A 16,293-nucleotide genomic window follows, 5' to 3' on the forward strand; every position below is an offset into this window, starting at 1 on the left:
ATTTGGCCACACAGCAGATGCCCAACATTTCATTTCTCTGAACCTGAGGTCCAGCCTGGAAATGGGCACTGCTACTGCTCAAAGTGGCCCAAGGAGACACGTGGCAGAAACTTTATGGGGAGTGGCCCTTTTGGTAGGTAGGGAAGGAAGCTTGCAAGAGGGCTAGGCTTCTAGGTTTTGTCTGTGAAGCTACTTGTAATTGCAGAAAACTATCAATATAAGTTCTATTAAAGAACAGTATAGGGCTGTGACAGTGCATTGATAGGGGGCTGGGGGTGGGTAGCAGGTATGGCTAACCTGGTGTGGAGGCCAGAGAAATCCTGAACATGGAGAACAGGTATAAGGTAGAGCAGGTAGCAGGCTCATCTCCTCTTTCAGAATTCCAGGTCTGTGGTAGGCAGAGTAATGCCCCCTCCAAAGATGTCCACATCCTAACCCTCTAGATCCTGTGAATACGTTGTTACACAGCAAAGAAGAACTACGGTTGTAGGTGATATTAAGATTGCTAGTCAGCTGAACTTAAAGAGGCTTTCCTGGATCATCTGTGTGGGACCAATGTAATCGCTAGAGCCTTTAAAAGTGGAAGGCAGAGGAGACAGACAGAGAGAGATCTGATGAGGGAAGCAGGGTCAGAATGATGTTATGTTGCAGGCTTTGAAGATGGGGGTGGGGCATGAATCAAGAAATGTGTGTAATTTTCTCCAGAAGCTGAAAAAGGCAAGGAAATGGATTCTCTTCTAGAGCCTCCAGAAAGGAACCGAACCATGACGACACCTTGATTTTAGCCCAGTGTAACTCATGTTGGACTTCTGAAATACAGAACAGTGAGAGAAATTTGTGTTATTCTAGGCCACTAAGTTTTGTAGTAATTTTTGTTATGGCAACAGTAGAAAACTGGTTGTCGGCCTGAACCCTGATATTTCCGTTTTAAAATACATTTCATTCCTTTCCACCTGCGCTGGAACCCTATCTTTCCGTCATCTCTGCTCTCTGGACCCATCCCCTGGACCTGCATCGTGGAGGATTCCAAGGTCACAGAGCTATTCAGATCCATTAGAGGGGCAGCAAAGGGAGAAGGACAAGAAGCCGGCAGGTGAGTGCGAGGGTTAAGGCAGACCTCTAGCTCTGGACTCAGACAGGCCTGGTATGGAACCTCGGGGAGCATTTACTCTCTGTGGGAGTCTGAGCAAGGGATTTGGTTTGTTTCTTCAGCGCTAACTTGAAGACAGTGATAGGTGCTACCTCAAAGGCATAAAAAGCAATGATAACTATACCATGCATTTATCATAAGAGATTATCATTAACGTTCATGTGCCATCAGGAGACCAGGTCTAGGGAATTCAGGCAGGTCACTGGAGGGTAATCAAGGGCAACGCCAAGCACCCAGGGCCAGGTGCCAGGGAAGGTGCCTCTTCCCCTTCCTGACCCCTCCCTTTCCTGCCGGGGCAGCGGCTCAGGGAGAAAGCCCCAGGGGATGGGGAGATGGCTTGGCCAGCTGTGCTCAGCCCCCGCCCCAGGTCACAGAGGCCGGGCAGCTAACCCTTCTCCCTGCTTCCTCTCTCAACGCTCCCTCTACCTCAGGCTGCCCTTTGGTGGCCCATCCGGCTGTTTTCACGGGGAGTGGGACGCACGAAGCCCCCTGCCTCCTACCTACCCTGAGTGAGCGATGGGGGGGAGCGGGGGCCGCGCGGGGAGCTGGCCGAAGGCCGGCCGGTGGCTGGCGGGGGGCGCTGTTCTCACTTCCCCTCCCCAACGGCCTGGGGTGCAGGTGCCCCGGGCCGAGCCCCGCCGGCGGGGCGGGCCCTGTGGACACGCCCTCGCGACAAGTCCTCGCTGCCCGGCGGGAGGAAGCGCCAGAGCGGCGGCTGGTGCTGCGCGGAGCTGGGCGCCCCTCCCGTTCCGCGCCAGGGACGCCGCCGGGCCCGCTCCGGCCCCGGGCCCCGCGCGCAGCGAGCCGGGCACGGAGGACTGCGGCCGGCGGCATGGCAGCCTCAGGTGCGTAGGCCGGACTCTCCTCCGCCTCCCCTCCGCGCGCCCTCTCGCCCGCCGCCTCTTGCTGTACGCTGTACCCTTTCGAATCCGGCTGCTTCCTCGGCGTAGCATCTGTGTTCTTTCTGTTCTTTTCTCTGTTCCTTGTCGCAAACTTCCCACCCCAACTTTCTCACGTTTCCCTTCCCAGCCCGTTGCGCGATTTTCTTCAGCCCCTGCCCGACCTTCCCCTGTCCCCCGTCTTCTAAGTTTCCTTTTCTCCCTCCAGCACTGGCCCGAGCTTCTGAGGGTCGATCTCCCTGTTGCACTAACTCTGTGAGCCGAGAGTCAAGTTTAAAGTAGGTGGAGAGCCGACTTGTCTCTCGGCCGGTGAAATGCTTCTCTTCGGGTCCCATCGGGCCAATAGGGGGAGCTCAGACAGTCCGAGGTTGGAGATGGGCCCTTGGGCCACCTTCCTATGCCCGCTTCCTCTACCCTCCTGGGCTTTGTTTTTGTCTAGAATTTCCATAGGACTCTAGGAACACCATTCCTTTAGCTTTACTTTTCTTATGTCCTTTGCAGAACTTTGGGGACTGGGGAGAGGTGGAGGTGACTGGGTAATCGACCCATCGAAAGGTGCCAAGAGTCTCTTCCCATTAGCCCTGGGTTCCCTTCTGGTTCATGGGCGTGTACACTTGGCAAGTCACGCACTCACTGAGATACAGGACAAACACGGCAATGATGATGAGAATAGAGACAATTAATGAGCACTAACTATACAATTTAATAGACAATGTGCACCTAAATATATCCTCAGTGGTGACCAGGACACCCTAATCTGTGCTCTCAAGGAGTTTATAGTCTGTGAAGGCAAGCAATAAGTAAACAGGGAATTACTAGATGAGAAGACTAGAGTTACCATGTTTGCAAATGGGTTTACTTGTATTTCCCCATCCCATCTTATGATGTTATAGTAGAGATAAAATGTGGAAACGGGATGTAAAAGCTTCTTGAAAAATAAAATATAGTTGGCTGGGAGAAGGTGCTGTTCTTGGAGAAATTGTGGGCAGATGCTAGAATGAAGAGCCAGCTCTCCCTAGATCCCCTGAGCCTTCTAATGGTGCTTTGGAAGAAGAGGCCAATGGAGACAGTTGTTAGATTTGGTGATGCAGGCTCATTATTTACGGGAAGTGGGAAGGTAGCTAACCTTAGCCTCCTGGCTCTCTAGCTGGGCTCTGGAGGTTAGAAGAACCTGTACTGTGAATAAGGTAATAGTAGGTTCATAGTCCACACATTCCATTCGGAAGCCAATGCGGAGTTATCTAGAGGGAATCAATTCATTCAACAAATACAAGGCTTCCCTGGTGGCGCAGTGCTTAAGAATCCGCCTGCCAGTGCAGGAGACACGGGTTTGAGCCCTGGTTCGGAAAGATCTCACATGCCACGGAGCAACTAAGCCCGAGCGCCACAACTACTGAGCCTGCGCTCTAGAGCCCACGAGCCACAACTACTGAGCCTGCGTGCCACAACTACTGAAGCCCGCGTGCCTAGAGCCCGTGCTCCGCAACAAGAGAAGCCACCGCAATGAGAAGCCCGCGCACCGTAATGGAGAGTAGCCCCCGCTCACCGCAACTAGAGAAAGCCCGCACACGGCAACGGAGCCAAAAATAAATAAATTAAAAAACAGAAACAAACCAAGTACAGTCACAGTTCTAGGTGTCAGGTGTATATTTAGTAAGTAAAACAGACATAAGCCATGACCCCATGGAGCTTATGCAGCAGTGGGGGAAGGCAGGCAATACAGTTAATAAGGAAAGTACATGATATGGTAAGTGCAGTGGAAAAACAGTAGAGGGGTAAAGTGGGTTGGGGTTATACTTTTAAAGGAGGCAGCCAGATTAGGCCTCACAGAGGAAGGGGCATTGAGCAAAGACCTGAAGGAGGGCGGGGGAGGAGTCGTGTCGGGGAGGAGTGCTCTAGTCAGGGGAACAATAAATGGGTGCATGTGATGTATTTGTGGAACGGGGAGCAGACCACAGTGGCCACAGTAGGTGGGTGATTGGGGAGAAGTAGGAGATAAGGCCAGTGAAGCTCCCACCTCCTTGCATTGCTAGGAACAGGCCCTGGGCTGTTAAGTCCAGGAAAGAGCATACTTTGGGCAGCGGAGGCAGAGAAAACCACCCTGGTCCAGTGTCCTATGTGCATTGCCCCCCCAGTGGGCGTGGCCAAAGGGGCTAGAAGGGTGTGCTCCTATTCAGAAGGGAACTCACGCCTGGTGGCCAAACCTGGGGCTCTTTATGGGCTCTGTAGTGGCTTTGCAGATGTCTGTAATGGGTTGGAGCTGTCAAACCTTCTTGCCGTAAACGTCCTCTGTGGTGAGTCACCACTCCAGGGGCTGCAAGTGGGAGTTGGGCCTCTGGAGTCCGCGGGACTCCCTGAGGTCTGGAAGTACCAGGACCCACGGTGGAAGGTCACAGTGGTGACAGTGGTGAGAGCGTCTCTTGCCAAAATGCTGTAGGCTCTGGAGTCATCCAGGCCACTCTTCTTTGTGGTTTTCCTCTTCTTCTCCTCTTCTTTGCCTCTTTTTTCCCTCCCCCTCCCCCTCCCCTCCCCCTCCCTCCTCCCCTCCCTCCTCCCCCTCCCTCCTCCCCCTCCCCCTCCCTCCTCCCCCTCCCCCTCCCTCTCACTCCTTCCCCTCCTTCATCTTCTTTTTTTTTTTTGCGGTACGCGGGCCTCTCACTACTGTGGTCTCTCCCATTGCGGAGCGCAGGCTCTGGACGCACAGGCTCAGCGGCCATGGCCCACGGGCCCAGCTGCTCTGCGGCACGTGGGATCTTCCCAGACCGGGGCGCGAACCCGTGTCCCCTGCATCGGCAGGCAGACTCTCAACCACTGCGCCACCAGGGAAGCCCTCATCTTCTTTTAAATAGTTTTACTGAGGTGTATTTTGCATACCATACAATTCATCCATTAAAGTATACAATTCAATGGTTTTTAGTATCCTCACAGATATGTGCAACCATCATCACAGTCAATTTTAGAACATTTTCATCACCTCAAAAAGAAACTCCGTATGCTTTAGCCATCACCCCCTTGTTGCCTCCTTTCCCCTAGCCCTAAATTCTACTTTCTGTCTCTGTAGACTTCCCTACTCTGGACTTTCACGTAAATGGGATCATATAGTATGTGACTAACTTCTTTTGTAGCATGACGTTTTCAGGGTTCATCCAAGTTGTAGCATGTGTCAGTACTTCATTCCTTCTTATGGCTCAATCATGTGGTCTTCTTCAGTTCCCTTCCACTGAAGAGTAAGCATTAGTCTTTTGTTTTTTGAGAGGCGTATTTGCTTGTGGAAATCAAGGAGAATCTTGGCTCCCAGTCTTTGAAAGAACTTGGGAAGCAAGGTAAAATGAAATGGAATCAGCCTATCCTGGAATAGTCTCTAGGCTCCTGGTGACGTCTCTTGTATTTACTCTTGAGAGAGAAGAGAGAGAAGCCATAAGTGATTTTCCCAAGTGGCCAAGCCTGGTTGAGTGAAAACCAGAATCCTTTCCTCCATGTGTCAGCCTCCAGGTATTTGAAGAAAGCTCTCATACCTTTTTCTGCCCGCTTTCTCCAAGGCTTCTCTTATCTCCAGATCCTTCTACCATTCCTGGATTTATTAGGACAAAAGGGCTTGAAGGGACCTTTAATTTTTTGTCGTCTTAACTTCCACGTGATCCTTGAGGTTCCTCAATACTCCTGCCAAGTCTCTATACTTGAAACCTTCGGAGTCTGGAAGCTCCTCACATTAATTGTTTCCAGATCTCTCCCTATCCAATTCACCTTCCCTATCTCACACCCCTCTTCAGTACAGTGCCCAGATTCAAACATGGGTTCCAGGACAGATGAACGGAGTGCCAGACTAAAAAGCGGTCTGGGCTGGGTAGATTGAGAAGCTTCCAAGCCCTTCTTCTCGGTTCTCTTCTCAGGTGGATTTTGAATCTTTTAAAGGAACTTCTCTTTTGGTCACTGTGTTTCTTACCACCACCATCACTCCCTGTTGCCACCAGCCAGCTCCTGCTTCTACTGTTATCCATTCCTTTCTCCTTCTATAGCCAAACCTGGCCTTTAAGCTCGACAAGGACAAAGACCCTTCCTTATTTCTGTCTAGGATTTATGGACTCCTTGTTGATTCATGTACTTCATTTCTCTAAATAAACAAACAAACAACAGTGGGAGGAATGATTTGGCACATGTGAAGAAGTGACTTATGGTTAAAGGAAGGGAATTCTCCTTGAAGAAAGGGGTGTCCCCACATATGAGAGAGAGTCCCCGACAAAGCATTTAGTCCTGTGTTGTTACCCAGAAGGTTGTGGAGGGACTTTAACTTACACTTTTCTATAACTTCCCCAGCTTTCAGTTTCAGCAGCAGAGCAAAGCTCAGGGAGGTGATAGATTTTGTTGTCCTCATTTACATTGAGGAAAAATTTGTTTAGATATAGTGTATTGGTCTGAAGTCACACCATGAGTTGGTGACCAAGTGGGTTGTGATATTAACTAGTCTGAGGTACTAACCACTTCCTTCTCAAGTACTGGCATACCTCGTTTTATTGCATTTGGCTTTATTGTGCTTCACAGATACCACATTTTTGACAAATTGAAGGTTTGTGGCAACCCTGCATCGAGCAAGTCTATGGGCGCCATTTTTCCAACAGCATTTCCTCACTTCCTGTCTCTGTGTCACATTTTGGTAATTCTTGCAATATTTCAGACTTTTTCATTATTATTATATTTGTTATGGTGATTTGTGATCTGTGACTTTTGACTATTGCAGAAGGGTTACGACTTGCTGAAGGCTCAGATGGTGGTTAGCATTTTTTAGCAATAAAGTGTTTTTAAATTAACAATTGTTTTTTAAGACATAATGGTCTCACACAGTTAGTAGACTACAGTATAGTGTAAACATAACTTTTATATGCACCGGGAAACCCGAAAATTTGGACGACTTGCTTTTTTGTGATATTCACTTTGCTGGGGTTGTCTGGAACCGAACCTGCAATATCTCTGAGGTATGCCTGTACTTTTGCTCAAAGGGAGGTTGAATTTAACACTGGAACCTCAGGAATGAGACATTTTAAATAGGTTTTCCATTTAGAAGAGGTTAAACCCTTAAGCGCATTTTATTTAAATTGTATTTTTAAACTTTTATTTTAGAAGTTTTAGATTTAAAGAAAAATTGGGAAGGTAATACAGAGAATTCTCATATATTGCACACCCAATTTCCCCTATTATTAACCTTTAAACTTTCCTTGATGACTAGAGGTCTTTAATGAGCAGCAGGTATTGCAATGTGCTGTTAACAGAAGCCTACTGGAAGCCTGTTGCGTCTTATATTAGTACTGAATTAGGGACTCCAAATAGAGAGAAACTCCATATTTTTGTTTTATTTACTGTTTTAAAAGATTTGGTACTGTCATCCTGGGGGATATCAGAACTGTGTTGAGTTTACATTTTATATGTCATTGTTTTAACTTTGAATATGGTGATGGATGGGGGCAGGAAAGGGGGTTCCTCTCATGATGTTTTCAGAACGGAGAAGCTCAGGTCTTGCCCCACTCCTGCCTCTGACCTTTTGGCCAGGAACCATTCAGCTAAATGTGGCCCAGGGATGGCATGTAATTGTGATAATCCACAACTTAGATGACTCCCGTTTGACAAAATTCCAAGCTTCCTTCTCTAAGTGGGAGGAAGGATCCCTATTGCATTGTAGATGTATGGCTACTTCTCTGCGCTCACCCCTTCCGAATCCCTTAGAATAATTCATTGGATTAGTGGGAGATGAAGACCCACAACAGTGGTAACCGTTATAAGAGCCAAGCATCTTTGAACTTTGATAATGGGAAGATCAGAGTTATTGCTCATAAGATTCTTGACAGAATTCCTGATGGGAGGCAGCAGGTAGATTGGCAAGAGGACTGGATAAGCAACCAGGGGACAACCTGAGTTTCAGTCCTGGCTCTGAACTAATTTGCTGAGTGTGAATTTAAGCAAATTCCTTTATCTCCCAGATGAAGTATTTCTTTTATCTGTAAATGAGGAGTTTGGACCAAGTGATCCCCAAAAGACCTCTTTTTTTTTTTTTTTGTGGTACGCGGGCCTCTCACTGTTGTGGCCTCTCCCGTTGTGGAGCACAGGCTCCAGAGGCGCAGGCTCAGCAGCCATGGCTCACGGGCCCAGCCGCTCCGTGGCATGTGGGATCTTCCTGGACCGGGGCACAAACCCGTGTCCTTTGCATCGGCAGGCGGACTCTCAACCACTGCACCACCAGGGAAGCCCAGACCTTTTTAATTCAACACTTCTCTAAGGCTTTGGACTCTGTTTCTGGCATTTGTGCTTTATTAGAGGAAGAAGAAAGCCTATGTGACAGACCATATATGGCGAGAAGCACCTTATAAATGGTATTGTGTAGGTCAACATGTTAATTCAACCATGGTTACTTTTACATTAATGCATTGTTTATATTAATGTGAGGATAATGACACCAGCTACCAATCATTGAGGGTTTACTACACGTCAAGCACCATGCTTAGCACTTTACATGAAATACCTAATTTAATTTTCACAAAACACTGATAAATATTGCCTTTATATTTCCATTTACAGATGAATAAATGAGGTTTAGAAAATTTAAGCAACTTGCCCAAGGTTGCACAGCTAATACTTCAGAGAGCCAAGATGCTAAGTCTGGCTGCCTGATTCCAGACCTGTGCTTGTAACCACTGTATTTGGAAAAGAGCTAGGCTCGGGGATCAAACTGCCTGAGTTCAAATTCTGACTCTGCCACTGGGGCTCTTGGGTAAATCACTTAACTTGCCATACCTCAATTTTCTCATCTTCAAAATCAGGCTAATAGTAGTACCTACCTTAGAAAGTTGCTGTGATGATAAAATGAGTTTGGGAGGCAATAAGGTTGGACGAGTGTCTGGAACACAGTAAGCTCTATATAAGTGCTTGCAGTTGCTATCATCATCTTCATCATCATCATCATCATCATCCTATACTGCATCAGCTGTGGGGAGAAGAGCATGCCAGCAGAAGCAATAGCTTATGCAAAGATCTGAAATGGCATGGTATGTTTGGGCAAAAGCAGGGAGTCTGGAATGGTTGGAACACAGACTGCAAGTGAGAAAGAAGTTAGACAGGTAGGCTGGAGGCAGACGGTGAAAGATTGTGGGTGCCAGGCTCCTCATCTGGATGGTATATCTTGCAGGTCATGGGAAGCCCTAGTAGGAGCAGGTGTGTTAATGTGCTTCTGTGCCTCCTTCTTGCTCAGGGATGCTTGTAGGATGCGACATCCTCATCATTTACAGCTCCGATGCCAAGGAATGGTGCCAGTACCTCCAGGACCTTTTCCTGTCCAGTCGGCAGGTCCATAGCCAGAAGATGCTGACTTACAGGCTGGGCCCCAAGACCTCCTTCTCAGCCGAGGACCTGAGCTTCTTTCTCCGCACACGCTGCATCGTGGTGCTGCTGTCTGCGGAGCTGGTGCAGTGCTTCTGCCAGCCGGCCCTGCTGCCCCTGCTGCAGAGAGCCTTCCATCCTCCACACCGCGTGGTGCGCCTGCTCTGCGGGGTGCAGGACAGCGAGGAGTTTCTGGACTTCTTTCCAGACTGGGCACACTGGCAGGAGCTCACCTGTGACGATGAGCCTGAGACTTACGTGGCAGCTGTGAGGAAGGCCATTTCTGAAGGTAAGGGTCTCTCCTGCAGTACAGATATGCAAGCCCTGGAAAGAAAGACCCATCCAAGTCCTAGACATTTCAGCTGAGACACTGTCGTGTTAACACTAGTCATTCCTATTACAAGCTGAACCTGGACCTCACTATGCTAAGAGCCCCAGTCATACTTACTGGTTTAGAGCAGCCTATTTCTGGGATGGGATAAGGATAGAGTAGGTCTCCTTGACCGCAGGCAAGAAAGATGACACTTGCCCATGGGTTTTGTGCTAGGATAAGCTAGCCCTCTTTCTAGAATTTTCTACACCTTGGGAGACATTGGACACAGGTTCCAGCCTAGAGAGCAGTGGGGGTGGGAGGCTGAGACTTAGTTTGGTGGGGTGTGAGGAATACAACTGCCAACCTTCCTGCTTGCAAGCCATTTCGATTTTATCATCAGGTCACCTGAAGATTTTGGTTGAAAAGGTGTCGCTTTTGGATAACATGTTTATAGAGAAATACCTCCCTTCTCTATTTCCTGCTAGCCTAGTTTCTGTCTTTTGCCCTGTTTCTCCTTTTAAAGTGGGAAAATTCCGATCCTCTCTGGTGGGGCTAATGACTTCAGTGGCCCCAGGAAGTGTGACATATGCTCTGATTAGCAGTAACGGAAGATGTGCTCTGGGATGGATGCATGTCACGGCTTTTCTTCCTCTTCTTGTTTTCTATTTTTGCCTCACTGTGGGCTATGAGCAGGCTATGTGTTTATCTTCTATTCTCTTGCCTTTGAGCTCTTATATACCTGATACCAGCAAAGAAGCCTGGAAAATTATGGGGCGATGTAACTGTGCTCAGTTATCCCTGGTTTGACTTGGGTATTAATTTGGCTCATCTGCCCCGTCTCATTTAATGAACTGAATCAAGAATTTACAAATTCTTAGCTCCCTAGATGCTTTTATCCCAGGAATGGCCTGCTCTAAACCAATAAATATGACCAGGTCACCTAACATAGTAGCATCCCAGGTCATTTTGTAATATAAATGACTAGTGTGAGCATAGAAGACGTCTCACCTGAAATACGTGGGACCTGGATTAGTCATTTTTCCAGGGTTTGCTTATCTTTACTTCGGAAGGACACGAGGATAGAAAAAGCACAGAATTCATGTTTGCATGATTGCCCTTCATTGCTTTGAGGGGTCTGCTGAAACTTACAGAGAAGCGAGATGCAACTAGTTGTTTCTGCGCATGAGCTTCTGTCACTGCTGAGGATGAGCTTATGATCTGGTGGGCAGGCTGCTGTGACCCACCTGCCAATCATTCAGAGCACCGTGGATGTATTGTCACTGTACTGGCATCTCATGCCATGTGCACTACCAGATTGTTCTTTAAAATACTACAGTGGTATTATTTTTAAAAATAGATGGTAAAAGGAATTCTCTGAATATCGTTTGGATGAGTCCAATGTTCAGATGCCTGGGGAAGTTGATCGCTTATAATATTTTACTCTGCACTAATGACTCTGGCTCAGTGTGCTATGAGACTTTAGCTTCAAGTGTTTCAGAAGGAATGAAATGTTTCACAGTGGTGTTTCTGCTTTGAGAGCAAATAACCTCTCATCAGAAAGAGATTATTTTCATGGGAGATTAAAATAAGCTGCTTAGTGGAAAATCTCTGTAGTTCAGAATCAATGGATATGTAGGGACAAGTGGAATTATAGGAAAAAGAGTAGGAGGAAGGATGGCTTATGCCTCCAATATCATTTTCTTATCTGGTATTAGACTTGCGAATTTGGGGATTAGAGGTCTCTGTGTGTGCCAGGACGGCTGGGTTTGCTTTGGGAGTGTCCTGTTGGCCCAGTAATGTGGTGCTATTATCTCTGATTTTTGTGCTGAACAAGCTTTCTTCTTTTTTTTTTTTTTTCTGTGGTACGTGGGCCTCTCACTGTTGTGGCCTCTCCCGTTGCGGAGCACAGGCTCCGGACGCACAGGCTCAGCGGCCATGGCTCACAGGCCCAGCTGCTCCGCGGCATGTGGGATCCTCCTGGACCCGGGCACAAACCCGTGTCCCCTGCATCGGCAGGCAGACTCTCAACCACTGTGCCACCAGGGAAGCCCTGAACAAGCTTTCTTAACAAACCCAAGACTCAAGGTCTGGCGTTGTAGCAAAAATGAGTAGCGACACTCTATTGCCTGGCTCAGCTGCTTACTAGGTGCCCAATATTAGGCAATTTATGTAGCCTCTTTGAATTTCAGTTTCCTTCTCTGTAAGAGGTGGGATTAGACTTGATCTAAGACACTTTCCACGGCTGATAACCTAGAGTCCCCTAGGCCAGAGAGTCTCAAACATTTTTGAAGCACCACCTTCTTGCCCTATTTCATACCTGCTTTGACTCCCAGGAAGTTGAGGACTAAAACAGTGTTTAAGGACAGTATTATCCCTACACTAGGCTTCTGGTATGATTATGTCCTTGGTTACAGTCTCTACAACTTGCGATTTATTCATTTTAATATCCCTCTTGTACACATGAGGTTTGAGACACTTCAAAATAAAAGCAAAAAATAAAATTTTCATACGGCCCACTATACAAGCTGCTCCAGTCCTATGAGAAATAAATACATGAAACTTGTTTCTTTGACTTTCTCTGTTAAAAAAAATTCCACTGGTAAATGTAATGGAAAATTGATAATGGGAATGAGCTAATGGTAGGGACAGTAATTGTGGGGTTACTGATTGTGGGGCTATCGAAGGCTACAGGGAGACAAATTTCAGGCATCTTTCTAACAATTAGAGCATGCAAAGATGGGATGGGTAGCCTTTAGAGGTGATGAGTTCCACATCACTGGGAGTGTGCAAGCAGAGACTGCATGTGTGGTGTAAAAGGAATTCAGCTTTGGAACCATGATTGGACCATGTGACCTTCACAACGTTTTGATCATAAAATTCCCTTACCTGTAGCTTCTCTTTTTTCTGCTAGGAAAACATTTCTATTCTAAATTCAGTCTTCCTCCTTCACCAGATCTCCCTGGGGTTTCTAACTCCCAGCTGAAGAAATACTGGTCATGTTTCTACTATGACCCCAGCAGACAATAGCAGGAAAAAAGACTTCACTTCATAATCTATGTAACCCTTGAAAATAGTTATGTGCCCAGAATATTTATATTTTTTTCTCAATTTTAAGACAGTTGGTGAGAAAACATGATGAAATAAAATTTATATTTTAGGGCAGGATAAGAAAAAATTAAACATAAAATTCTCTCTTTGTGTTTGCTTGGACCTCATCCCTCCCTCCCTAATGTGCAGTGTGCATCCACATTACACATTAACCAGAGCTCCTCAAAGATGGGAGTGCTTGCTCAACCATAAAGATCAATTTTTTTTCTTTCTTCTGACACTAGCAGTGTAACTTCTTAAACGAATAGTGTTCTTTCCCAGCCCTGTACGGGGTCACGGTGACTTGCTGCTCGCTTTGTATGTGCCTACCTGGACCATTTATCCTTGGTGAACTTTATGTAAAGTATCAGTATGTCATTTTGATGTATGATCCTTTGTTTCAGAAATGTATATGACTGTGCCTTCAACTTCTAACAGGCAGAACAGTTCTCAGAGTTTTCTGAGAATCTGCTTCCTGGGATATAATCCTCAGAATGACTCAGATAAAATTCCCTTTTTGTCTTCTTAACTTGATAATTAATTGAATTTTTGTCAACAAATATTACTATTTAATAAGATATTCATTGAGACCATTTAAAATTTAGGATAAATTTTATTTATTTTTATTTATTTATTTATTTTTGCGGTACGCAGGCCTCTCACTGTTGTGGCCTTCTCCCGCTGCGGAGCACAGGCTCCAGACGCGCAGGCTCAGCAGCCATGGCTCACGGGCCTAGCCGCTCCGCGGCATGTGGGATCTTCCCAGACCAGGGCACGAACCCGTGTCCCCTGCATCGGCAGGCGGACTCTCAACCACTGCACCACCAGGGAAGCCCTAGGCTAAATTTTAGACCATTTAAAATTTAAAATAAGGCTTAAAGATCAAAAGCTTTAGAAAGTAGAGCTGGTGATGGAGGTAATTATTCCAGAAACTTGGATTGAATGTGGTTACAGGCAGTTAATTACACTTTCTCTTGCTGCTGTGTTATCTAAATAAGTATCAATACTTATCAAACTTTAATGTGGGCAGGAGGACCTGGGATTCTTGTCAGTATGCAGATTCTGCCTCCATAGGTCTGGTTAGGACCCAAGATTCTGCATTTCTAACAAGCAACCAGGAGATGCTGATGCTGCTGGTCAGGGGTCCACTGAAAACTGAGCTAAGGTCTAAGCCACCCTTCCTTTGTCACGTCAATTGTCATGTATCTCTGTTATGCCTGGACCATTTTCTCAAATCTCTACTTTTTCTGGAAATGAAGGCACCATCACATAAGGGTGACTCCTGGACCAGTGTTTAGGTATAAAATTAGACCAGCGTTTGATGCTTAGGCCAGTAGACTTCAGGGTAGGGCTCCTGAGTTTTCTTCCTGGTCCTCAACCCATAGATTCAATGTGTTAGCTCTGACAGCTTTAAACCTCTCAGTTTTCCAGATGTAAGTGGTCCTGACATTGGAGTGGGGGTATACTTCCGTCACGATCCTCACTGCTTCTTCATTTAATAGGACCATTGATTATAATTACTATGCCACTAAAAAAATGTTTTGGAGGTTTTATTTTATTTCCCATCCCCTCTCTCCAAGTTTGTCAGCCACCTTAAAATTGAGCAGATGTTTTAATTAAGAGTCTTCAGTGTTTTGGAGCAGCCAGTTTATTTCCCAAGATCTTCATCTATAAAATGATGGGGTTGGACCAGATGATTTGGAAGGTTTCTTCCAGCCCCCCAGCGCTGTAATATATCATTATAAGTTTTCTAAATAGATGGCAAATTACCCAGAACCTTTTAAGTGGTTCAGTTTAGTTCCAAAATGTCTGCAGGGATATATACCCAGTGCATAGAAGACTGTACTATTGTTCTGAATTTTTTGGACTTGTTAGGTGATTATTTTAAAATAGGGAAGTGAGAAAAACCCAGGTACAGCACAGAAATTATTTCCTCTTTTTACTGGTGCTCTATTCTTTGCTGCAAATCTCACTGCAATATAAAAATAGATTCTGTTGGTCTGTGCGGGAGAGGACTTGGTGGGTAACATTGAGTTTTATTTCAAAAGTTCTCATAATTTTGTGTGTCCACACATGCGTGTGTGTATGTTTGTTGTGTTGAGGGAGAAGGGAAGCAGTGAACCCAATTCTTCCAGTACTTTTCGGGATTACATTGGAGATCTTGTCTGCTTCTTTATATGTGTTTTCTCTTTAGGCACCCCCAATCCTTCCTCATGCCCTTTGTGCTTCAGAAGTGTTGACGGTACCCACAATTATAATGTATTTTGCCTTTTGTTTACATGGGGAAAATTTAGAGGCCTTCCTTTCTTGATATTAATGTTCTAATCTGAATGTTAAACTGGAGTTTGAAAGGAAAACAGTTGAGATACAGGTGCTTTTAGCTAGTCTAATAGATTCCAAAATCTTCACCCAGGTTTAAAAAGGATCATTTTTTTCTGAAATAAAGTACTGTTGACCCTTGAACCACGTGTGGGTTAGGGGCGCCGACTCCCCTGCCCCAACCTGTGCAGGCAAAAATCTTCGAGTCATCCCTCGGTATTGGCAGGGGATTGGTGCCAGGACCCAAGTAGGACACCAAAATCTACGATGCTCAAGTCCCACACAGGCCCTCGGTATCCGTGGTTCTGCATTCGCAGATTCAGCCAACTGCGGATCATGTAGTTGATCATTTTTACTGAAAAAAATCTGTGTATGACTTGTCAGCGCAGTTAAACCCATGTTGTTCAAAGGTCAACTGTAATACATGTTTATCATAATGTTAAAAAAAAAAAGAAAATGAAAAAATGCCTGTAGGCTATTTCTAATAAAAAAAAAAATAACGTCGCAGTAAATCTTCACACAGCTTTGTGCCTAAATCTTTGTGAATCTCTGTTGATTTCCTCCCAGCCAATCTCTGTAGAGCTCCCAGAGATGGTGTTGCATACCTGCTCTGTGCATCTCCCCACCCTCCCCATGTAACCTGAATTCATGGCCCCTTACTGTGTTTTTTTTGTTGTTGCGGTTTATTTACTTATTTTTCTTTCTCTTTATGCCTAAGGCAGTTATTTACATTTACATTTTCTCTTGCCAAGATACTCATATGGAGAACTGCTTGCACCCCTCCTGTCCCTAATGGAAAGAGCTGATACTAAGGTGAATGCTCTGACAGCTACCCTGTGTCATGCACTGGGCACTTCATGGGTGTTTGTTCCCCCCACAACCCTGAGTGGGTAGATGGTTTTACCCCCACTTCACAGATGAGAAAACTGAGGTTCAGAAAGGTTAAGTGACTTGCATGAGGACTGGGAATAGCTCACATCGAAACGTAGGGCCTTCAGACTCCTTCTCTGCTTTGCCTTGCTTACATCTAAGCCTCTTCCCCACACCCTCCTCTTCCACGTGGGGACAAGAAGCATGAAGAAAGCCTGTGAAAGAGAAAGGATTAAGGACAATGAAGCTTCCCTGAGTTCTCTAGACCACAGGTTCCCAAGTCAGACTGGGCA

General features: G+C 46.1%; 1 protein-coding gene across 1 annotated transcript in view; it reads left to right on the plus strand.

Annotated features, from left to right (window-relative positions):
• The first annotated feature begins 1,921 nt into the window (after positions 1 to 1,921).
• Positions 1,922 to 16,293, plus strand: part of PIK3AP1 (phosphoinositide-3-kinase adaptor protein 1) — a 113,995-nt gene continuing 99,623 nt past the window's right edge. Inside the window, exons 1-2 of the mRNA XM_081244046.1 lie at positions 1,922 to 1,995; positions 9,284 to 9,700. Coding sequence (XP_081100172.1) covers positions 1,983 to 1,995; positions 9,284 to 9,700 — 430 coding nt within the window. The 5' untranslated portion in view covers positions 1,922 to 1,982. The remainder of the gene's footprint in view (positions 1,996 to 9,283; positions 9,701 to 16,293) is intronic.

Source organism: Mesoplodon bidens, assembly GCF_964165515.1.
Source record: "Mesoplodon bidens genome assembly, chromosome: 1".
NCBI classification, from domain to species: Eukaryota; Metazoa; Chordata; class Mammalia; order Artiodactyla; family Ziphiidae; genus Mesoplodon; species Mesoplodon bidens.